The sequence below is a fragment of the Epinephelus fuscoguttatus genome, linkage group LG23, assembly GCF_011397635.1.
Source record: "Epinephelus fuscoguttatus linkage group LG23, E.fuscoguttatus.final_Chr_v1".
Taxonomy (NCBI): Eukaryota; Metazoa; Chordata; class Actinopteri; order Perciformes; family Serranidae; genus Epinephelus; species Epinephelus fuscoguttatus.
Genome location: NC_064774.1, coordinates 20,488,988 through 20,515,079, shown reverse-complemented (window position 1 = coordinate 20,515,079; position 26,092 = coordinate 20,488,988). Strand labels below are relative to the sequence as shown.

General features: G+C 41.9%; 5 protein-coding genes across 5 annotated transcripts; all 5 read left to right on the top strand.

Moving 5' to 3' along the window:
• The first annotated feature begins 357 nt into the window (after positions 1-357).
• LOC125884342 (mucin-2-like) lies at positions 358-2,014 on the top strand. Its single transcript, XM_049569238.1, has 2 exons — positions 358-1,954; positions 2,011-2,014. The coding sequence occupies exons 1-2, from the start codon at positions 552-554 to the stop codon at positions 2,012-2,014; spliced, it is 1,407 nt and encodes a 468-aa protein (XP_049425195.1). The 5' UTR covers positions 358-551.
• Positions 2,015-2,620: 606 nt separating this feature from the next.
• LOC125884341 (mucin-5AC-like) lies at positions 2,621-3,922 on the top strand. The gene has a single exon (XM_049569237.1). The coding sequence runs from the start codon at positions 2,780-2,782 to the stop codon at positions 3,920-3,922; it is 1,143 nt and encodes a 380-aa protein (XP_049425194.1). The 5' UTR covers positions 2,621-2,779.
• A 6,171-nt stretch (positions 3,923-10,093) lies between these two features.
• LOC125884339 (mucin-5AC-like) lies at positions 10,094-11,841 on the top strand (the record flags this gene model as incomplete). The annotated part of the gene is made up of 3 exons (XM_049569236.1): positions 10,094-10,120; positions 10,279-11,241; positions 11,278-11,841. Coding segments are annotated over exons 1-3 (1,554 nt in total), but the record flags the coding sequence as incomplete, so codon positions are not given.
• Positions 11,842-11,847: 6 nt separating this feature from the next.
• On the top strand, positions 11,848-16,495 carry LOC125884338 (mucin-2-like). Its single transcript, XM_049569235.1, has 2 exons — positions 11,848-16,360; positions 16,450-16,495. Exons 1-2 carry the CDS (start codon positions 12,225-12,227, stop codon positions 16,493-16,495), a joined length of 4,182 nt encoding a protein of 1,393 aa, XP_049425192.1. The 5' UTR covers positions 11,848-12,224.
• LOC125884310 (mucin-5AC-like) lies at positions 16,366-21,996 on the top strand. Its single transcript, XM_049569209.1, has 2 exons — positions 16,366-19,505; positions 20,281-21,996. The coding sequence occupies exons 1-2, from the start codon at positions 16,743-16,745 to the stop codon at positions 20,305-20,307; spliced, it is 2,790 nt and encodes a 929-aa protein (XP_049425166.1). The 5' UTR covers positions 16,366-16,742; the 3' UTR covers positions 20,308-21,996.
• Positions 21,997-26,092: the final 4,096 nt, after the last annotated feature.

Genomic DNA, 26,092 nt, shown 5'->3' with positions numbered 1-26,092 from the left:
CATCTGTATCTACTACAACACCACCACAAGCAGCCCCAACCACCACAATGCACTCCATGACAATAACAGACAGAGCATCTTTGATTGAGTCAAATAATGAGATAACAGAAACCACAGCTGCAACACCAACTCAAGCCGCTACAGAGTCCATTTCAACACTAACACAAAATGTGGTATCTTTAATTACAGACCCACCCACAACGTCATCAGTAGCAACAACAGCAGCCACAACACCACCTCACACTGTTCTATCTCCGGCAAGCTACACTACAACACCAACGCAAACTGGAGCATCCCTGGCAACAGCGTCTATACCAATGCAATCTGTGGCATTTACATCTGTGACAACACAACCAACTCCACCACAAACTACAGCGTCTGCCACATCAGCATTGATCACGTCACTGACACATATTCCAGCATCTGAAACAACAGTGTCACCCGTAGCAACGAGACAAATTACTGCATTCACAAGAGTTCATACAGAAATACCAGCCTCGAATACAGCATCAGTGGCAACAACTACAAGTAATGCCATAGTGCCAGCTGAAATGACTTCACCATTAGTCAGAGAATCAACCACAACACCATTACAAATGACACAGTTGGTTGAAACACAAAGAACATCCACTGTTACAAACACAGCTGTCTCAACACAAAGTACACTACCTGTGACAACAGGATTAACCACCATGCCAACAGAAAATAGAGGAACAGGAACATTAACACAGCTCAACAACAACTCAACAGTAGCACCACCAACAGCAGTGCACAGTGCTGGACAAACAGCAGTTAACAGCACAACACCAACACAACGTGAATCAGTAACAACAACACAAAGTACACCACCTGTAGAGACAGATTCCACAACTACACCAGCACAATCTATTCCAATCACAGTAGAATCAACACCAACACCGCCGAGCACATCCATTGTTTCACCATCGCAAAGACCAACACAAAGTACAGTTGTAACTACACAATCAGCAACGTCAGCAGAGGCTGCACCATCTGTAACAACTACATCAGTGACTTCACAAACACCAACATCAGCATCATTAACAACAGAACAACCCACAGCAATGACTACAACAATACAAACCACACCATCTATGCCAACAACATTCACAACACAAACTCTATCCACAGCTGCACCAACACAGTCTGTTCCCCCCACAGTAGAATCACCAACTACATTTACACAAACTACACCATCTGTGGTTTCACTGACACAAAGACCAACACAAATTACAGCTGTAACCACACAAACTACATCTGTAACAACAGAATCCACCACATCACAAACATCAACATCAGCAGCATTAACAACAGAACAACCCACAGCAATGACTACAACAATACAACCTACGCCATCAGTGGAAACAACATTCACAACACACACTGATTCCACAACAACAAAGACACAATCTATTCTACCCACAGTGGAATCATCAACACCAACACAAAGTACAACATCTGTGGTTTCATCAACACAAGGACCAACACAGAGCACAGTTGTAACCTCTCAAACAGCACAAAGTACAGTGACTGTAACAACAGAATCAGCCACATCACAAACATCAACATCAGCATCATTAACAACAGAACAACCTACAACTGAAAGACATACTAATGAACCAACAGCAATTCACAACACATCAACGCATAGTGGATCAGTGACTACAACAACACAAACTACACCACCTTTGCCAACAGCATTCACAACACAAACTCTTTCCACAGCTGCTCCATCACAATCTATTCCACTCACCACAGAGTCTACAACACCATCACAAATTACAGTTGTACGCACACAATCAGCAACTTCAACAGATGCTGTGCCACCTGTAACAACTACATCAGTGACTTCACAAACAACATCAGCATCATTAACAACAGAACAACCCACAGCAATGACTACAACAGTACAAACCACACCATCTAGGCCAACAATGTTCACAACACAAACTCTATCCACAGCTGCACTGACACAATCTGTTCCCCCCACAGTTGAATCAGCAACGACATCAACACAAACTACACCATCTGTGGTTTCACTGACACAAAGACCTACGCAAATGGTAGCTGTAACCACACAATCAGCACAAACTACAAGATCTGTGACAACAGAACCAGACACATCACAAACATCAGCATCAGCATCATTAACAACAGAACAACCCACAGCAATTACATCAACAATACAAACTACACCATCTGTGGAAGCAACATTGACAACACAAACTAGAGGATCTGTGGAAACGGTGTCCACAACAACACCAACACAATCGTCTTCACTCACAACAGAATCATCAACAACACCAACACAGCTGTAACTACACAATCAGCAACTTCAGCAGAGGCTGTACCATCTGTAACAACAGAATCAGCCACATCACAAACATCAACATCAGCATCATTAACAACAGAACAACCCACAACTGCACTGCACACTGCTGAACCAACAGTGATCCAAAACACATCAACACACAGTGGATCAGTGACTACAACATCACTAACTACACCACCTGTGGAAACAACATTCACAACACACGCTGATTCCACAACAACACAGACACAATCTATTCTACCCACATTGGAATCATCAACAACACCAACACAAAGTACAACATCTGTGGTTTCACCAACACAAAGACCAACACAGACCACAGTTGTAACCACACAGTCAGCAACTTCAACAGAATCTACCCCATCTGTAACAACTACATCAGTGGCTTCACAAACATCAGCATCATTAACAACAGAACAACCCACAGCAATGACTACAACAATACAAACTACACCATCTGTGGGAACAGTGTCAACAACAACGACACAGTCTATTCAATCCACAACAGAATCATCAACAACACCTACACAAAATACAGCATCTTTGTCTTTAACAACAGAACAACCCACAGCAACAACTACAACAATACAAACACCACTATCTAGGCCAACAACGATCACAACACAAACTGTTTCCACAGCTGCACCGACACAATCTGTTCCACTCACAATACGATCATTAACACCAACACAAAGCACAGCATCCACGGTTTCACCAGCACACAGACCAACCCAGATTACAACTGCGACCACACAGTCAACAACTTCAGTAGAAGCTGCACTATCCGTAACAGCTCAATCATTGACTTCACAAACATCAGCATCATTAACAACAGAACAACCAACAACTGCAATGCACACTGCTGAACCAACAGCAATGCACAGCACATCAACACCTAGTGGATCAGTTACAACAACACAAACTGTGTCCACAGCTGCACCGACACAATCTGTTCCACTTACAACAGAATCAGCAACAATGGCAACACAAACCACCTTGTCCGCGGTTTCACCAACACAAAGACAAACACAAATTACAGTTGTAACCTCTCAAACGGCACAAAGTACAGCGTCTGTAACAACAGAATCAGCCACATTACAAAGACCTACTTTATCATCAACGACAGAACAACCCACAACTGTAAGACATACTGATGAACCAAGAGCAATTCACAGTGGATCATTCACAACACACGCTGATTCCACAACAACACAGACACAATCTATTCTACCCACAGTAGAACCATCAACACCAACACAAAGTACAACATCTGTGGTTTCACCAACACAAAGACCAACACAGAGCACAGTTGTAACCACACAGTCAGCAACTTCAACAGAATCTACCCCATCTGTAACAACTACATCAGTGGCTTCACAAACGTCAGTGTCATTAACAACAGAACAACCCACAGCAATGACTACAACAATACAAACTACACCATCTGTGGAAACAGCATTTACAACAACAAGACAATCTATTCCATCCACAATAGAATCATCAACAACAGAACAACCTACAACTGAAAGACATACTAATGAACCAACAGCAATTCACAACACATCAACATAGTGGATCAGTGACTACAACAACACAAACTACACCACCTTTGCCAACAGCATTCACAACACAAACTCTTTCCACAGCTGCTCCATCACAATCTATTCCACTCACCACAGAGTCTACAACACCATCACAAATTACAGTTGTACGCACACAATCAGGAACTTCAACGGATGCTGTGCCACCTGTAACAACTACATCAGTGACTTCACAAACAACATCAGCATCATTAACAACAGAACAACCCACAGCAATGACTACAACAGTACAAACCACACCATCTATGCCAACAACATTCACAACACAAACTCTATCCACAGCTGCACCGACACAATCTGTTCCACTCACAACAGAAGCAGCAACGACATCAACACAAACTACACCATCTGTGGTTTCACTGACACAAAGACCTACACAAATGATAGCTGTAACCACACAATCAGCACAAACTACAAGATCTGTGACAACAGAACCAGACACATCACAAACATCAACATCAGCATCATTAACAACAGAACAACCCACAGCAATTACATCAACAATACAAACTACACCATCTGTGGAAGCAACATTGACAACACAAACTAGAGGATCTGTGGAAACGGTGTCCACAACAACACCAACACAATCGTCTTCACTCACAACAGAATCATCAACAACACCAACACAAGTTACAGCTGTAACTACACAATCAGCAACTTCAGCAGAGGCTGTACCATCTGTAACAACAGAATCAGCCACATCACAAACATCAACATCAGCATCATTAACAACAGAACAACCCTGCACTGCACACTGCTGAACCAACAGTGATCCAAAACACATCAACACACAGTGGATCAGTGACTACAACATCACTAACTACACCACCTGTGGAAACAACATTCACAACACACACTGATTCCACAACAACACAGACACAATCTATTCTACCCACAGTGGAATCATCAACAACACCAACACAAAGTACAACATCTGTGGTTTCACCAACACAAAGACCAACACAGAGCACAGTTGTAACCACACAGTCAGCAACTTCAACAGAATCTACCCCATCTGTAACAACTACATCAGTGGCTTCACAAACATCAGCATCATTAACAACAGAACAACCCACAGCAATGACTACAACAATACAAACTACACCATCTGTGGGAACAGTGTCAACAACAACGACACAGTCTATTCAATCCACAACAGAATCATCAACAACACCTACACAAAATACAGCATCTTTGTCTTTAACAACAGGACAACCCACAGCAACAACTACAACAATACAAACACCACTATCTAGGCCAACAACGATCACAACACAAACTGTTTCCACAGCTGCACCGACACAATCTGTTCCACTCACAATACGATCATTAACACCAACACAAAGCACAGCATCCACGGTTTCACCAGCACACAGACCAACCCAGATTACAACTGCGACCACACAGTCAACAACTTCAGTAGAAGCTGCACTATCCGTAACAGCCCAATCATTGACTTCACAAACATCAGCATCATTAACAACAGAACAACCCACAACTGCAATGCACACTGCTGAACCAACAGCAATGCACAGCACATCAACACCTAGTGGATCCGTTACAACAACACAAACTGTGTCCACAGCTGCACCGACACAATCTGTTCCACTCACAACAGAATCAGCAACAATGGCAACACAAACCACCTTGTCCGCGGTTTCATCAACACAAAGACAAACACAAATTACAGTTGTAACCTTTCAAACGGCACAAAGTACAGCGTCTGTAACAACAGAATCAGCCACATTACAAAGACCTACTTTATCATCAACGACAGAACAACCCACAACTGTAAGACATACTGATGAACCAAGAGCAATTCACAGTGGATCATTCACAACACACGCTGATTCCACAACAACACAGACACAATCTATTCTACCCACAGTAGAACCATCAACACCAACACAAAGTACAACATCTGTGGTTTCACCAACACAAAGACCAACACAGACCACAGTTGTAACCACACAGTCAGCAACTTCAACAGAATCTACCCCATCTGTAACAACTACATCAGTGGCTTCACAAACGTCAGTGTCATTAACAACAGAACAACCCACAGCAATGACTACAACAATACAAACTACACCATCTGTGGAAACAGCATTTACAACAACAAGACAATCTATTCCATCCACAATAGAATCATCAACAACAGAACAACCTACAACTGAAAGACATACTAATGAACCAACAGCAATTCACAACACATCAACGCGCATAGTGGATCAGTGACTACAACAACATACTACACCACCTTTGCCAACAGCATTCACAACACAAACTCTTTCCACAGCTGCTCCATCACAATCTATTCCACTCACCACAGAGTCTACAACACCATCACAAATTACAGTTGTACGCACACAATCAGCAACTTCAACAGATGCTGTGCCACCTGTAACAACTACATCAGTGACTTCACAAACAACATCAGCATCATTAACAACAGAACAACCCACAGCAATGACTACAACAGTACAAACCACACCATCTATGCCAACAACATTCACAACACAAACTGTGTCCACAGCTGCACCGACACAGTCTGTTCCACTCACAGTAGAATCAGCAACTACATTTACACAAAATTCACCATCTGTGGTTTCACTGACACAAACACCAGCACAAATTATATCTGTAACTACACAATCAGCACAAACTACACCTGTAACAACAGAATCAGCCATATCACAAACATCAACATCAGCATCATTAACAACAGAACAACCCACAGCAATTACATCAGCAATACAAACTACACCATCTGTGGAAGCAACATTGACAACACAAACTAGAGGATCTGTGGAAACGGTGTCCACAACAACACCAACACAATCGTCTTCACTCACAACAGAATCATCAACAACACCAACACAAGTTACAGCTGTAACTACACAATCAGCAACTTCAGCAGAGGCTGTACCATCTGTAACAACAGAATCAGCCACATCACAAACATCAACATCAGCATCATTAACAACAGAACAACACTGCAATGCACACTGCTGAACCAACAGCGATCCAAAACACATCAACACACAGTGGATCAGTGACCACAACATCACTAACTACACCACCTGTGGAAACAACATTCACAACACACACTGATTCCACAACAACACAGACACAATCTATTCTACCCACAGTGGAATCATCAACAACACCAACACAAAGTACAACATCTGTGGTTTCACCAACACAAAGACCAACACAGAGCACAGTTGTAACCACACAGTCAGCAACTTCAACAGAATCTACCCCATCTGTAACAACTACATCAGTGGCTTCACAAACATCAGCATCATTAACAACAGAACAACCCACAGCAATGACTACAACAATACAAACTACACCATCTGTGGGAACAGTGTCAACAACAACGACACAGTCTATTCAATCCACAACAGAATCATCAACAACACCTACACAAAATACAGCATCTTTGTCATTAACAACAGAACAACCCACAGCAACAACTACAACAATACAAACACCACTACCTAGGCCAACAACGATCACAACACAAACTGTTTCACAGCTGCACCGACACAATCTGTTCCACTCACAATCGATCATTAACACCAACACAAAGCACAGCATCCACGGTTTCACCAGCACACAGACCAACCCAGATTACAACTGCGACCACACAGTCAACAACTTCAGTAGAAGCTGCACTATCCGTAACAGCTCAATCATTGACTTCACAAACATCAGCATCATTAACAACAGAACAACCCACAACTGCAATGCACACTGCTGAACCAACAGCAATGCACAGCACATCAACACCTAGTGGATCAGTTACAACAACACAAACTGTGTCCACAGCTGCACCGACACAATCTGTTCCACTTACAACAGAATCAGCAACAATGGCAACACAAACCACCTTGTCCGCGGTTTCACCAACACAAAGACAAACACAAATTACAGTTGTAACCTCTCAACGGCACAAAGTACAGCGTCTGTAACAACAGAATCAGCCACATTACAAAGACCTACTTTATCATCACGACAGAACAACCCACAACTGTAAGACATACTGATGAACCAAGAGCAATTCACAGTGGATCATTCACAACACACGCTGATTCCACAACAACACAGACACAATCTATTCTACCCACAGTAGAACCATCAACACCAACACAAAGTACAACATCTGTGGTTTCACCAACACAAAGACCAACACAGACCACAGTTGTAACCACACAGTCAGCAACTTCAACAGAATCTACCCCATCTGTAACAACTACATCAGTGGCTTCACAAACGTCAGTGTCATTAACAACAGAACAACCCACAGCAATGACTACAACAATACAAACTACACCATCTGTGGAAACAGCATTTACAACAACAAGACAATCTATTCCATCCACAATAGAATCATCAACAACAGAACAACCTACAACTGAAAGACATACTAATGAACCAACAGCAATTCACAACACATCAACGCATAGTGGATCAGTGACTACAACAACACAAACTACACCACCTTTGCCAACAGCATTCACAACACAAACTCTTTCCACAGCTGCTCCATCACAATCTATTCCACTCACCACAGAGTCTACAACACCATCACAAATTACAGTTGTACGCACACAATCAGGAACTTCAACGGATGCTGTGCCACCTGTAACAACTACATCAGTGACTTCACAAACAACATCAGCATCATTAACAACAGAACAACCCACAGCAATGACTACAAGTACAAACCACACCATCTATGCCAACAACATTCACAACACAAACTCTATCCACAGCTGCACCGACACAATCTGTTCCACTCACAACAGAAGCAGCAACGACATCAACACAAACTACACCATCTGTGGTTTCACTGACACAAAGACCTACACAAATGATAGCTGTAACCACACAATCAGCACAAACTACAAGATCTGTGACAACAGAACCAGACACATCACAAACATCAACATCAGCATCATTAACAACAGAACAACCCACAGCAATTACATCAACAATACAAACTACACCATCTGTGGAAGCAACATTGACAACACAAACTAGAGGATCTGTGGAAACGGTGTCCACAACAACACCAACACAATCGTCTTCACTCACAACAGAATCATCAACAACACCAACACAAGTTACAGCTGTAACTACACAATCAGCAACTTCAGCAGAGGCTGTACCATCTGTAACAACAGAATCAGCCACATCACAAACATCAACATCAGCATCATTAACAACAGAACAACCCACAACTGCACTGCACACTGCTGAACCAACAGTGATCCAAAACACATCAACACACAGTGGATCAGTGACTACAACATCACTAACTACACCACCTGTGGAAACAACATTCACAACACACACTGATTCCACAACAACACAGACACAATCTATTCTACCCACAGTGGAATCATCAACAACACCAACACAAAGTACAACATCTGTGGTTTCACCAACACAAAGACCAACACAGAGCACAGTTGTAACCACACAGTCAGCAACTTCAACAGAATCTACCCCATCTGTAACAACTACATCAGTGGCTTCACAAACATCAGCATCATTAACAACAGAACAACCCACAGCAATGACTACAACAATACAAACTACACCATCTGTGGGAACAGTGTCAACAACAACGACACAGTCTATTCAATCCACAACAGAATCATCAACAACACCTACACAAAATACAGCATCTTTGTCTTTAACAACAGGACAACCCACAGCAACAACTACAACAATACAAACACCACTATCTAGGCCAACAACGATCACAACACAAACTGTTTCCACAGCTGCACCGACACAATCTGTTCCACTCACAATACGATCATTAACACCAACACAAAGCACAGCATCCACGGTTTCACCAGCACACAGACCAACCCAGATTACAACTGCGACCACACAGTCAACAACTTCAGTAGAAGCTGCACTATCCGTAACAGCCCAATCATTGACTTCACAAACATCAGCATCATTAACAACAGAACAACCCACAACTGCAATGCACACTGCTGAACCAACAGCAATGCACAGCACATCAACACCTAGTGGATCCGTTACAACAACACAAACTGTGTCCACAGCTGCACCGACACAATCTGTTCCACTCACAACAGAATCAGCAACAATGGCAACACAAACCACCTTGTCCGCGGTTTCACCAACACAAAGACAAACACAAATTACAGTTGTAACCTCTCAAACGGCACAAAGTACAGCGTCTGTAACAACAGAATCAGCCACATTACAAAGACCTACTTTATCATCAACGACAGAACAACCCACAACTGTAAGACATACTGATGAACCAAGAGCAATTCAGTGGATCATTCACAACACGCTGATTCCACAACAACACAGACACAATCTATTCTACCCACAGTAGAACCATCAACACCAACACAAAGTACAACATCTGTGGTTTCACCAACACAAAGACCAACACAGACCACAGTTGTAACCACACAGTCAGCAACTTCAACAGAATCTACCCCATCTGTAACAACTACATCAGTGGCTTCACAAACGTCAGTGTCATTAACAACAGAACAACCCACAGCAATGACTACAACAATACAAACTACACCATCTGTGGAAACAGCATTTACAACAACAAGACAATCTATTCCATCCACAATAGAATCATCAACAACAGAACAACCTACAACTGAAAGACATACTAATGAACCAACAGCAATTCACAACACATCAACGCATAGTGGATCAGTGACTACAACAACACAAACTACACCACCTTTGCCAACAGCATTCACAACACAAACTCTTTCCACAGCTGCTCCATCACAATCTATTCCACTCACCACAGAGTCTACAACACCATCACAAATTACAGTTGTACGCACACAATCAGCAACTTCAACAGATGCTGTGCCACCTGTAACAACTACATCAGTGACTTCACAAACAACATCAGCATCATTAACAACAGAACAACCCACAGCAATGACTACAACAGTACAAACCACACCATCTATGCCAACAACATTCACAACACAAACTCTATCCACAGCTGCACCGACACAATCTGTTCCACTCACAACAGAAGCAGCAACGACATCAACACAAACTACACCATCTGTGGTTTCACTGACACAAAGACCTACGCAAATGATAGCTGTAACCACACAATCAGCACAAACTACAAGATCTGTGACAACAGAACCAGACACATCACAAACATCAACATCAGCATCATTAACAACAGAACAACCCACAGCAATTACATCAGCAATACAAACTACACCATCTGTGGAAGCAACATTGACAACACAAACTAGAGGATCTGTGGAAACGGTGTCCACAACAACACCAACACAATCGTCTTCACTCACAACAGAATCATCAACAACACCAACACAAGTTACAGCTGTAACTACACAATCAGCAACTTCAGCAGAGGCTGTACCATCTGTAACAACAGAATCAGCCACATCACAAACATCAACATCAGCATCATTAACAACAGAACAACCCACAACTGCAATGCACACTGCTGAACCAACAGCGATCCAAAACACATCAACACACAGTGGATCAGTGACCACAACATCACTAACTACACCACCTGTGGAAACAACATTCACAACACACACTGATTCCACAACAACACAGACACAATCTATTCTACCCACAGTGGAATCATCAACAACACCAACACAAAGTACAACATCTGTGGTTTCACCAACACAAAGACCAACACAGAGCACAGTTGTAACCACACAGTCAGCAACTTCAACAGAATCTACCCCATCTGTAACAACTACATCAGTGGCTTCACAAACATCAGCATCATTAACAACAGAACAACCCACAGCAATGACTACAACAATACAAACTACACCATCTGTGGAACAGTGTCAACAACAACGACACAGTCTATTCAATCCACAACAGAATCATCAACAACACCTACACAAAATACAGCATCTTTGTCTTTAACAACAGAACAACCCACAGCAACAACTACAACAATACAAACACCACTATCTAGGCCAACAACGATCACAACACAAACTGTTTCCACAGCTGCACCGACACAATCTGTTCCACTCACAATACGATCATTAACACCAACACAAAGCACAGCATCCACGGTTTCACCAGCACACAGACCAACCCAGATTACAACTGCGACCACACAGTCAACAACTTCAGTAGAAGCTGCACTATCCGTAACAGCTCAATCATTGACTTCACAAACATCAGCATCATTAACAACAGAACAACCCACAACTGCAATGCACACTGCTGAACCAACAGCAATGCACGGCACATCAACACCTAGTGGATCAGTTACAACAACACAAACTGTGTCCACAGCTGCACCGACACAATCTGTTCCACTTACAACAGAATCAGCAACAATGGCAACACAAACCACCTTGTCCGCGGTTTCACCAACACAAAGACAAACACAAATTACAGTTGTAACCTCTCAAACGGCACAAAGTACAGCGTCTGTAACAACAGAATCAGCCACATTACAAAGACCTACTTTATCATCAACGACAGAACAACCCACAACTGTAAGACATACTGATGAACCAAGAGCAATTCACAGTGGATCATTCACAACACACGCTGATTCCACAACAACACAGACACAATCTATTCTACCCACAGTAGAACCATCAACACCAACACAAAGTACAACATCTGTGGTTTCACCAACACAAAGACCAACACAGACCACAGTTGTAACCACACAGTCAGCAACTTCAACAGAATCTACCCCATCTGTAACAACTACATCAGTGGCTTCACAAACATCAGCATCATTAACAACAGAACAACCCACAGCAATGACTACAACAATACAAACTACACCATCTGTGGAAACAGCATTTACAACAACAAGACAATCTATTCCATCCACAATAGAATCATCAACAACAGAACAACCTACAACTGAAAGACATACTAATGAACCAACAGCAATTCACAACACATCAACGCATAGTGGATCAGTGACTACAACAACACAAACTACATCACCTTTGCCAACAGCATTCACAACACAAACTCTTTCCACAGCTGCTCCATCACAATCTATTCCACTCACCACAGAGTCTACAACACCATCACAAATTACAGTTGTACGCACACAATCAGGAACTTCAACAGATGCTGTGCCACCTGTAACAACTACATCAGTGACTTCACAAACAACATCAGCATCATTAACAACAGAACAACCCACAGCAATGACTACAACAGTACAAACCACACCATCTATGCCAACAACATTCACAACACAAAATTTATCCACAGCTGCACCGACACAATCTGTTCCACTCACAACAGAAGCAGCAACGACATCAACACAAACTACACCATCTGTGGTTTCACTGACACAAAGACCTACGCAAATGATAGCTGTAACCACACAATCAGCACAAACTACAAGATCTGTGACAACAGAACCAGACACATCACAAACATCAACATCAGCATCATTAACAACAGAACAACCCACAGCAATTACATCAACAATACAAACTACACCATCTATGCCAACAACATTGACAACACAAACTAGAGGATCTGTGGAAACGGTGTCCACAACAACACCAACACAATCGTCTTCACTCACAATAGAATCATCAACAACACCAACACAAGTTACAGCTGTAACTACACAATCAGCAACTTCAGCAGAGGCTGTACCATCTGTAACAACAGAATCAGCCACATCACAAACATCAACATCAGCATCATTAACAACAGAACAACCCACAACTGCAATGCACACTGCTGAACCAACAGCGATCCAAAACACATCAACACACAGTGGATCAGTGACTACAACATCACTAACTACACCACCTGTGGAAACAACATTCACAACACACACTGATTCCACAACAACACAGACACAATCTATTCTACCCACAGTGGAATCATCAACAACACCAACACAAAGTACAACATCTGTGGTTTCACCAACACAAAGACCAACACAGAGCACAGTTGTAACCACACAGTCAGCAACTTCGACAGAATCTACCCCATCTGTAACAACTACATCAGTGGCTTCACAAACATCAGCATCATTAACAACAGAACAACCCACAGCAATGACTACAACAATACAAACTACACCATCTGTGGGAACAGTGTCAACAACGACACAGTCTATTCAATCCACAACAGAATCATCAACAACACCTACACAAAATACAGCATCTTTGTCATTAACAACAGAACAACCCACAGCAACAACTACAACAATACAAACACCACTACCTAGGCCAACAACGATCACAACACAAACTGTTTCCACAGCTGCACCAACACAATCTGTTCCACTCACAATACGATCATTAACACCAACACAAAGCACAGCATCCACGGTTTCACCAGCACACAGACCAACCCAGATTACAACTGCGACCACACAGTCAACAACTTCAGTAGAAGCTGCACTATCCGTAACAGCTCAATCATTGACTTCACAAACATCAGCATCATTAACAACAGAACAACCCACAGCTGCAATGCACACTGCTGAACCAACAGCAATGCACAGCACATCAACACCTAGTGGATCAGTTACAACAACACAAACTGTGTCCACAGCTGCACCGACACAATCTGTTCCACTTACAACAGAATCAGCAACAATGGCAACACAAACCACCTTGTCCGCGGTTTCACCAACACAAAGACAAACACAAATTACAGTTGTAACCTCTCAAACGGCACAAAGTACAGCGTCTGTAACAACAGAATCAGCCACATTACAAAGACCTACTTTATCATCAACGACAGAACAACCCACAACTGTAAGACATACTGATGAACCAAGAGCAATTCACAGTGGATCATTCAGAACACACGCTGATTCCACAACAACACAGACACAATCTGTTCTACCCACAGTAGAACCATCAACACCAACACAAAGTACAACATCTGTGGTTTCACCAACACAAAGACCAACACAGAGCACAGTTGTAACCACACAATCAGCAACTTCAACAGAATCTACCCCATCTGTAACAACTACATCAGTGGCTTCACAAACATCAGCATCATTAACAACAGAACAACCCACAGCAATGACTACAACAATACAAACTACACCATCTGTGGAAACAGCATTTACAACAACAAGACAATCTATTCCATCCACAATAGAATCATCAACAACAGAACAACCTACAACTGAAAGACATACTAATGAACCAACAGCAATTCACAACACATCAACGCATAGTGGATCAGTGACTACAACAACACAAACTACACCACCTTTGCCAACAGCATTCACAACACAAACTCTTTCCACAGCTGCTCCATCACAATCTATTCCACTCACCACAGAGTCTACAACACCATCACAAATTACAGTTGTACGCACACAATCAGGAACTTCAACAGATGCTGTGCCACCTGTAACAACTACATCAGTGACTTCACAAACAACATCAGCATCATTAACAACAGAACAACCCACAGCAATGACTACAACAGTACAAACCACACCATCTATGCCAACAACATTCACAGCACAAACTCTATCCACAGCTGCGACACAATCTGTTCCACTCACAACAGAAGCAGCAACGACATCAACACAAACTACACCATCTGTGGTTTCAAAGAAACAAACACAAACTAAAATGATAGCTGTAACCACACAATCAGCACAAACTACAAGATCTGTGACAACAGAACCAGACACATCACAAACATCAACATCAGCATCATTAACAACAGAACAACCCACAGCAATTACATCAACAATACAAACTACACCATCTGTGGAAGCAACATTGACAACACAAACTAGAGGATCTGTGGAAACGGTGTCCACAACAACACCAACACAATCGTCTTCACTCACAACAGAATCATCAACAACACCAACACAAGTTACAGCTGTAACTACACAATCAGCAACTTCAGCAGAGGCTGCACCATCTGTAACAACAGAATCAGCCACATCACAAACATCAACATCAGCATCATTAACAACAGAACAACCCACAACTGCAATGCACACTGCTGAACCAACAGCGATCCAAAACACATCAACACACAGTGGATCAGTGACTACAACATCACTAACTACACCACCTGTGGAAACAACATTCACAACACACACTGATTCCACAACAACACAGACACAATCTATTCTACCCACAGTGGAATCATCAACAACACCAACACAAAGTACAACATCTGTGGTTTCACCAACACAAAGACCAACACAGACCACAGTTGTAACCACACAGTCAGCAACTTTAACAGAATCTACCCCATCTGTAACAACTACATCAGTGGCTTCACAAACATCAGCATCATTAACAACAGAACAACCCACAGCAATGACTACAACAATACAAACTACACCATCTGTGGAAACAGTGTCAACAACAACGACACAGTCTATTCAATCCACAACAGAATCATCAACAACACCTACACAAAATACAGCATCTTTGTCTTTAACAACAGAACAACCCACAGCAACAACTACAACAATACAAACACCACTACCTAGGCCAACAACGATCACAACACAAACTGTTTCCACAGCTGCACCAACACAATCTGTTCCACTCACAATACGATCATTAACACCAACACAAAGCACAGCATCCACGGTTTCACCAGCACACAGACCAACCCAGATTACAACTGCGACCACACAGTCAACAACTTCAGTAGAAGCTGCACTATCCGTAACAGCTCAATCATTGACTTCACAAACATCAGCATCATTAACAACAGAACAACCCACAACTGCAATGCACACTGCTGAACCAACAGCAATGCACAACATATCAACACCTAGTGGATCAGTTACAACAACAACAACAACACAAACTACATCAAATATGCAAACAACCTTCACAACACAAAGTGTTTCCACGGCTGCAACGTCACAGACTGTTCTGCTCACAGTCGAACCATCAACAACATCAACAACACAAAGTACAACATCTGAGTCAACACAACCAGCCACATTACAAAGACCAACTCAAAGCACAGCTGTAACTACAAAATCATCAACTTCAGTAGAAACGTCACCATCTTCTACAACCAAATCAGTGACTTCACAAACGTCAACATCAGCATCATTAACAACAGAACAACCCACAGCTGCAATGCACACTGCTGAACCAACAGCAATTAACAGCACATCAACACATAGTGGATCAGTGACTACAATGTCAACAACTACGCCATCAGTGGCAACAGCATTTACAACACAAACTAGAGGATCTGTGGAAACAGTGTCCACAACAACAACAACAACACAATCTATTCCATCCACGGTAGAAACATCAACAACACTGACACAAACTACACCATCTGTGGTTTCACCACAACAAAGACCAACACAAACCACAGCTGTAACCACACAATCAGCACAAACTACAACATCTGTAACAACAGAATCAACCATGTCACAATCATTGGCATCATTAACAACAGAACAACCCACATCACAACAAACTGTTGAATCTACAACAATTCACAACCCATCAACACAGAGTGGATCAGTGACTACAACAACACAACCTACACAGTCTACGCCAACAGAATTCACAACACAAACTGTGCCCACAACTACACAAACACAATCTGTTTCGCTCACAATAGAATCAACAACATCAACACAAACTACATCATCTGTGGTTTCACCAACACAAAGACCAACACAGATTACAGCAACCACACAATCAGCACAACGTACAGCATCTGAAACAACAGAATCAGCCACGTTACAAACAGCATCCACAACAGCAACAGCATATACAGAACAAACTAGGGGATCTGTAGAAACAGTGTCCACAACAACACCAACACAGTCTATTCCACTCACAGTAGAATCATCAGCAACACCGACACAAGTTACAGCATCCAGTGATTTACCACCACAAAGACCAACAGAAATGACAGTTGTAACATCACAATCAGCAACACAATCTATTTCACCCACAACTACTATCCACGTATCTACAAGTAGTTTTACATCTACACAGACGGCAGTGTCTACAGTATCCACAACAGAAGCAACTGTAACAACATTACAACCCACTTCATCTGTAACAACATTGCCACAAGCTACCGCTAAGCAAACAACAGTAAGAGGGGTGACACAAATTACAACTGCCAACACACAATCGGCAACTCCACGACAACATACAACACATGTAACAACAGATTCAGTCACTTCAGCAACACCTACCTTAGCATCATTAACAACAGCACTACCAACAGCCGAAAGCCCTCGATCAACAACAGTTCACAGCACAATACCAACACACCAGGGATCAGTCACTACTCAAACACAAAAAACATCAACACAAAATAGAGGAACTTTGGAAACCATGTTCACAGCAACACCAACAGAGCTAATTTCACCCACCATAAAATCACCCAGTACACTGATACAAACTACACCGTCTTTGGCAACACCACTACAAAGATCAACACAGACTGCAGTCATAACCACACCAGCAACAACTCAAGTAGAAGCTACAGCATCTGAAACGACAAGTGTGTCAAGAACAATTCACACAACTCCATTACACAGTACACCTTTAATAAGCAGAGAAACATCTATTCCAAGACACATGACAGATTCTGTCACAACAACAACACAAACTACCACAGTAATGGCACCTGAATCTACAGCCCATGGTTTACCTACTCCAGCAACAACAGCAACAGACTCTTCGTCAACACACCTGCCAACACTGTCTACAGTGACTCAACCTAAAGCATCCACAACACCTTTGAGTGAGACGACTAAGCAACCAAGAACATCTCCAAAATCTACAATCAGCACCCCTCCACAGAGTTCAGCCTCTCTCATCACACTCAGTCCATCACTAAGTAGCTCTTCAGGAACCTTGACTACATCCATGAATACACAAAATGGTGGACGTTCATCAGTCCCTCCCAACACATTCACCAAACTGCCAGCTGATACGTCAGCATTACAAAGTACAATACAATCAACAGGCATACCCTCTGCTTCACAACCGCAAAGTGTCTCACTGGTCCCCAGTGAAGCACCTTCCAGCACTGCATCTACAAACCCAACCCCCCAACTATCTAACTCAACAGCAGGATCGATGAACTCACCTCAGACTGCCAGGACAACAAATGTGGAAACAACTGTGACAACTGCAACTCCAACAAACATGTCAACGGCTGTCCCTGCAACTGTGCCATCCAGCTCTATGTCATCATCTGAACTTGTGTCTCAAACCACATCATCTGACTCCCAAAAACCTGTGACATCAACGACATTTATCTCAGATGCATCAACCCTAAATCCTGCCAAAGCCAACACGACACAGCAGCAAGTTGATCCTACTGCTCTTCCCTTAACCAGAGGAAATACAGTGTTTTTCAAATATAGCCCCAAAATTGCTTCTGTGAGGCCCCTTGCCTTTGATTACCCAACTGTGATCTGGACCACATTTCCAGTTTCGAATGCCACGGATGCAGACTCTGAGGAGCAACACGAGCCCGATCAGAGCAACACAAGTGAGGTAATTCTAAAGGTTTTTAAGGAATTGTTTGGCATTTGGGGAAACACCCTCTTTTACTTTTTGAGTGTTAGATGAGAGGAGTGATACCTTGAGAGGGGTCTCAATCCATTCATTTAACTATTGACAAAAAAATACAAAAGCACATTTGCAAACATTTGCTGTACTTACAGTAGTGTGCCTAGTGCCTATGCCTCATGCATCCACATTTACAAAACATTTAAAACACGTGGGCTGACAGGTTGGTGTTTCGGAAGAATACTTGACTCACAAAATGACCATTTATTTATCAGTTAGTCATGCCGTGTTACTTTGAATTTGTGAAGAAAACTGTTTTTCTCACATGCCTCCATGAAACATAATGATTTACTGATTGACTGGAGATCACATTTAAACAACAACAAACTATATAAAATAATATCCTTTTACAAACTCTCACAAAACTTGTGCAGTATAACCCAAGTCTAGTTGATCCAGTCATATGCTCAGCCCTTCCAAAACATGTTACTTCGCTTAAAATTCTCAGTATTTGCATCAGGCTTCAGAAGAGAGCATAGATATGTTTCACTTTCAGCTCAGTTTTAAATAGTAAGGTTGGGAAGTCCTCAATATGCTCTGTGGAGGCATGCGAGAAAAATATGTTGTCTTTTCCCCACAATATCAAGGTAACTTGACATGATTAATTGACATACAAATGGTCATTTTGTGCGGGAAGTATTCCTTTATATATGTCTAGATCTTCTCTGTGGTTAATTATCTTTTTCTTTTAATTTCACAGATTACCACATTGCCACCAGAGGTGTGAAAAAGACACTGGGAGCTGGAAATCCTCATTTTGAGTCTGGTCCTAGACCTAACGTCAGTTTCTAACACTGAGTGTTAGTTTTCTTAGCAGACCATTGACTATGTGCAGCCATCTGTTACATGGCTTCAGTGGTAACTGTGAAGTAAGACAGTGTGCAGCCACAAATAGATATATCACTCAGCTACCAGTGCCATGCATGATAACAACAAGGTCTGTTAATGTAAGGCAGGCACTGAAAGATGTCCACAGAGTTTCTTCCTACATATTTGTGCTGGTTGGGCAGGTGACACACCCCATCTCTCTTCTGTCTGTGTGTCCTTTTCAAACATGCAAGCAAGTCTTACCTTTAAAAATACTATTCTAAGAAAAAAAAGAAAAAAAGTCAATAACAAATCTAACACGTGATTGTAAATGTAAAGTGTTTTTTTTTTGTTTCAGAGTTTATTTCTTTATATTTATTTGTTTTTGTTAGTCTTTGTTTCTGGGTTCCATTGCCATTTATTTTCCATTTCAAGTAAGGTTGTCATTATTTTTTTAAGGTGTGATATTTTTGAAGGCCATTAGGATTCTCTCTGTATCTAAATGATATACATAGGTCTAACTTAACCGCAGAGGAGATTTGCCTTCACCTGTGTTACTTCACTATTAAATTTGATGTAACTTGATTTTTCCTACATGTTTGATTTTGTTTTGCTCTGATGTTTTGGTGTCCTTTTGTGATCTTATCCACCTGCACAATTTGTGCTCATTTTTATTTCTCTGTTCATCCTATTGTTTTTATACTCCCAATCTCCTGAAACCAATACTGCTGTTGTTTAGGACACTGCAATTATGCATTTGCAATTTCATGTAATAAACATTCTCAAAATGCCACCTGCAATTATCAGAAAGTACTCCCAAAAAGCTACACATAGCTGGAGTCTGGTTACTAGGGTAAGATTGAATATACGTCATACTGTTTGATATGTATAATCATATTGACCTGGGCCGGGTTAGACGTTTGCTTTGAGGGATCCTTCATGAAGTTTTGTTAAAGTCACAGGAACTGTACGTATGTTGCAGTAATCTCCACCCGCCAGTGAGGAATTTTACTATCTGTGAATGTCAGTCAGTACACAGCATGAATCAATGCTAAATTTGACTTCTATGCTTTGGTCAGAGATATGACGTTGTTGCCTTGCCTTTGTAATCTTTCACTATCATGTTTTTCACCTGACTTTTAATGAACTTTGAATGAGCACAGAAACTCCCGCTCCTACTGAAAATATACAAATTCCCAAAGTTCATGTCAAAATTATTTTTAACAGTAGCTATCTTCAGAGTATTATATTAAATTTAGTAATCATCTTGCAGCTCTACCTGTGTAAGATACATGATAATGACATCCTGTTGGGTCACTTGAATGGAATGCATAAACAAAAGTGCTCAGGATTGTCTGGTGGCTGAACCATGACAGTGACAATCAATCTGAAGCAGTGCGGGTAGTTTTTTTTTCCCCCTTTACTTCCTTCATTTTATCCCCCATGTTGCAACACACAACCTTTTACTTTGCAGCAACATATATAAGAGCTGAACAAACAGGTGGCATCACTAGAGATGTGCACCAGGGCAGACTAAATAACGAGTGTCTGAATCAGTTTTAGAATAATGCAGATCTAAAAAATATTATTCATAAATTGTGACTATTTTGTGGGGTAAGTACATTTTTTTATATTTATATATATATATATATATATATATATATGTACACACACATATATAGGGATATCTTTATTCAACTGTAAATTACACTTCCCTATAATGTATTTTTGGTTGCATTTTATGTAGTGCTTCTGCTGTTTTACTACATTATTGTAAGGCTTATCTTTTTGATTCCATTCATTCTACAGCTATGATTAAAAATACAGTAACGTATTTCTTGGAGGATCCCTCTTTTCCCCACTTTTTCTTTGGCTCTATCCTTTAAATATATGTGCTGGATTTCTATTTTTAAATGCTTGACCAAAATATGGATGTATTAACTATGTTCAGTTTTGGCATAACGTATAGCCACTTTAACTTACAATGTACAACACTTTTCATGCTGAGATGGCTTTTAAGCTTCAAGAAGAATAAAAACCAAATGGCTGTACCATATCACATACCATACCACATTAGATTCTACTATATTCAGTAAAATATTTCATTTTTTTAATGCTTGAAAAGACAGTCTATTTAACAGTGCAACATTTTTAAAAAAAAAACAAAAAAAAAAAACTACATTTCCATTGTGCACTTTGGCTATCAATTTTAGCATGATAAATTTATGTCAGTTTTGGTGAAACTTCATTTGGATTCAAGACATGAAACATCATGTCAGGTTCCTTAGCTGGGTTTACTGACTGTGGCGTAACTGTGGTTATGGCAATACAACAACAAGCAGTAAAAGTACTGGAAATGTCCCTCATTGCTAAAATAAGTTAAACTTGCAATGCATCTCCATTTTGAATTAGGCCAGTCAAAACTGTATTCAGGGAAATCCCTTTCACTTGGGCCGCAATAGTACAGTCTGATCTTTTTTATTTCTGAATTAATACTATACATTTATGAGGTGTTCACAACAGGTATAAAGAAGTTAAATTTAGGACTTTCAAGGCATTTTAAACACCAGTTTAAACAAATTCAGAATTACAAACAAAAAAAATCAAAATATACTCTTAATTCTTTAATTTTCCATAACTGCTTATCCTGTTAGAGGTTGCAGGAAGGCTGGACACTATCCCAGCTGACATTAGGCAAGAGGCGGGGTACACCCTGGACAGGTCGCCAGACTATCACAGGACTGACACATAGAGACAGACGATCATTCATGCTTATGACTGATTTAGAGTCACCAGTTAACCTAGCCTCCATGTTTTTGGACTGCGAGGCAAAGCCACCGTGCCACCGTGCTGCCTCTTTGCAAGTAAACAGACTGATGTCACTTTAAAATAAACAGTAAGGTGAAATTACGCTGATGATACTCTATGTCTCACCCACAAAAAATAAACTAACAAGCAGGCTGACTAGGAAGGCCTAAGTTTAATGATGCAGATTCCCTGTGTAATCTAAATGCACAGAGGGAGTGAAAAAAGGTGTTTTCGCACATACAGGTGATGTGTCAAAGTTGTCTTTTCTCTTGTTAAAATGACATTTCCCATAGTGGAAATTCTTGCGGTGATGTGACACAAAAACATCAAAGACAATCTGAACTCAATCTGAATTTAAGACAATTTATATAGGCCTTTTGTTATTTTATTATTTATCATTGTCACATTAAGCATATTGATATGATGAGTGTTTCACTGTTACTGTCCAATAGGCAAAAAACCAAAAGGAATTTAAAATAAAATAACCTGTCTCTTTGTATACTTCCTCTGCGAGTAAGTAACTGTACTGTCAAATCTTACAGGTTTAAGAGCAGACACAATGGGTGTTGGACCAATCTTATCAGTTTTGCTGACAATAATAGGTAAGTTAATAATAACTGCAATGAAGGTGTTTACAGTACTGAAAGAAAAAGTTATTCTAAAAACATTAATCCTTCTGCTCATTACAAATAGTGACCATTGAGCTTGCTACTACACAAATGGATGCATCTACAACAACTAGTGTTACAACAACGGGTGCACCTACAACAACTGGCGTGACAACAACAGCTGCACCTACAACAACTGGTGTGACAACAACTGGTGCACCTACAACAACTGGTGTGACAACAACTGCTGCACCTACAACAACTGGCGTGACAACAACTGGTGCACCTACAACAACTGGCGTGACAACAACAGGTGCACCTACAACAACTGGTGCACCTACAACAACCGACGTGACAACAACTGGTGCACCTACAACAACTGGCGTGACAACAACTGGTGCACCTACAACAACTGGTGTGACAACAACTGGTGCACCTACAACAACTGGCGTGACAACAACTGGTGTGACAACAACTGGTGCACCTACAACAACTGGTGTGACAACAACAGGTGCACCTACAACAACTGGTGCACCTACAACAACCGACGTGACAACAACTGGTGCACCTACAACAACTGGCGTGACAACAACTGGTGCACCTACAACAACTGGTGTGACAACAACTGGTGCACCTACAACAACTGGTGTGACAACAACTGGTGCACCTACAACAACTGGTGTGACAACAACGGGAGCACCTACAACAACTGGTGTGACAACAACTGGTGCACCTACAACAACTGGTGTGACAACAACTGGTGCACCTACAACAACTGGTGTGACAACAACGGGAGCACCTACAACAACTGGCATGACAACAACTGGTGCACCTACAACAACTGGCGTGACAACAACTGCTGCACCTACAACAACTGGTGTGACAACAACAGGTGCACCTACAACAACTGGTGTGACAACAACGGGAGCACCTACAACAACTGGGGTGACAACAACTGCTGCACCTACAACAACTGGTGTGACAACAACTGCTGGCGTGACAACAACTGGCGTGACAACAACTGGTGCACCTACAACAACTGGTGTGACAACAACTGGTGCACCTACAACAACTGGTGTGACAACAACGGGAGCACCTACAACAACTGGTGTGACGACAACTGGTGCACTTACAACAACTGGTGTGACAACAACTGGTGCACCTACAACAACTGGCGTGACAACGACAGGTGCACCTACAACAACTGGCGTGACAACAACTGGTGCACCTACAACAACTGGCGTGACAACAACTGCTGGCGTGACAACAACTGGTGTGACAACGACAGGTGCACCTACAACAACTGGTGTGACAACAACTGATGTACCTACAACAACGGGCGTGACAACAACGGGAGCACCTACAACAACTGGTGTGACAACAACTGGAGCACCTACAACAACTGGTGTGACAACAACTGGTGTGACAACAACTGGTGCACCTACAACAACTGGTGCGACAACTGGTGCACCTACAACAACGGGTGTGACAACAACAACTGGTGTGACAACAACGGGAGCACCTACAACAACTGGTGTGACAACAACAGGTGCACCTACAACAACTGGTGTGACAACAACGGGTACACCTACAACAACTGGTGTGACAACAACGGGTGCACCTACAACAACTGGTGTGACAACAACTACTCCACCTACAACAACCGGTGTCACAACAACTGGTGCACCTACAACAACCGGTGTCACAACAACTGGTGTCACAACAACGGGTGCACCTACAACAACCGGTGTCACAACAACTGGTGTGACAACAACTGGTGTACCTACAACAACTGGTGTACCTACAACAACTGGTGTGACAACAACGGGAGCACCTACAACAACTGGTGTGACAACAACTGGTGTGACAACAACTGGTGCACCTACAACAACTGGTGTGACAACAACTGGTGTGACAACAACGGGAGCACCGACGACAACTGGTGCACCTACAACAACTGGTGTGACAACAACTGGTGCACCTACAACAACTGGCGTGACAACAACAGGTGCACCTACAACAACTGGCGTGACAACAACTGGTGTGACTACAACAACTGGTGTGACAACAACTGGTGCACCTACAACAACTGGTGTGACAACAACTGGAGCACCTACAACAACTGGTGTGACAACAACTGATGTACCTACAACAACGGGCGTGACAACAACGGGAGCACCTACAACAACTGGTGTGACAACAACTGGTGCACCTACAACAACTGGTGTGACAACAACTGGTGCACCTACAACAACTGGTGCAACAACTGGTGCACCTACAACAACTGGT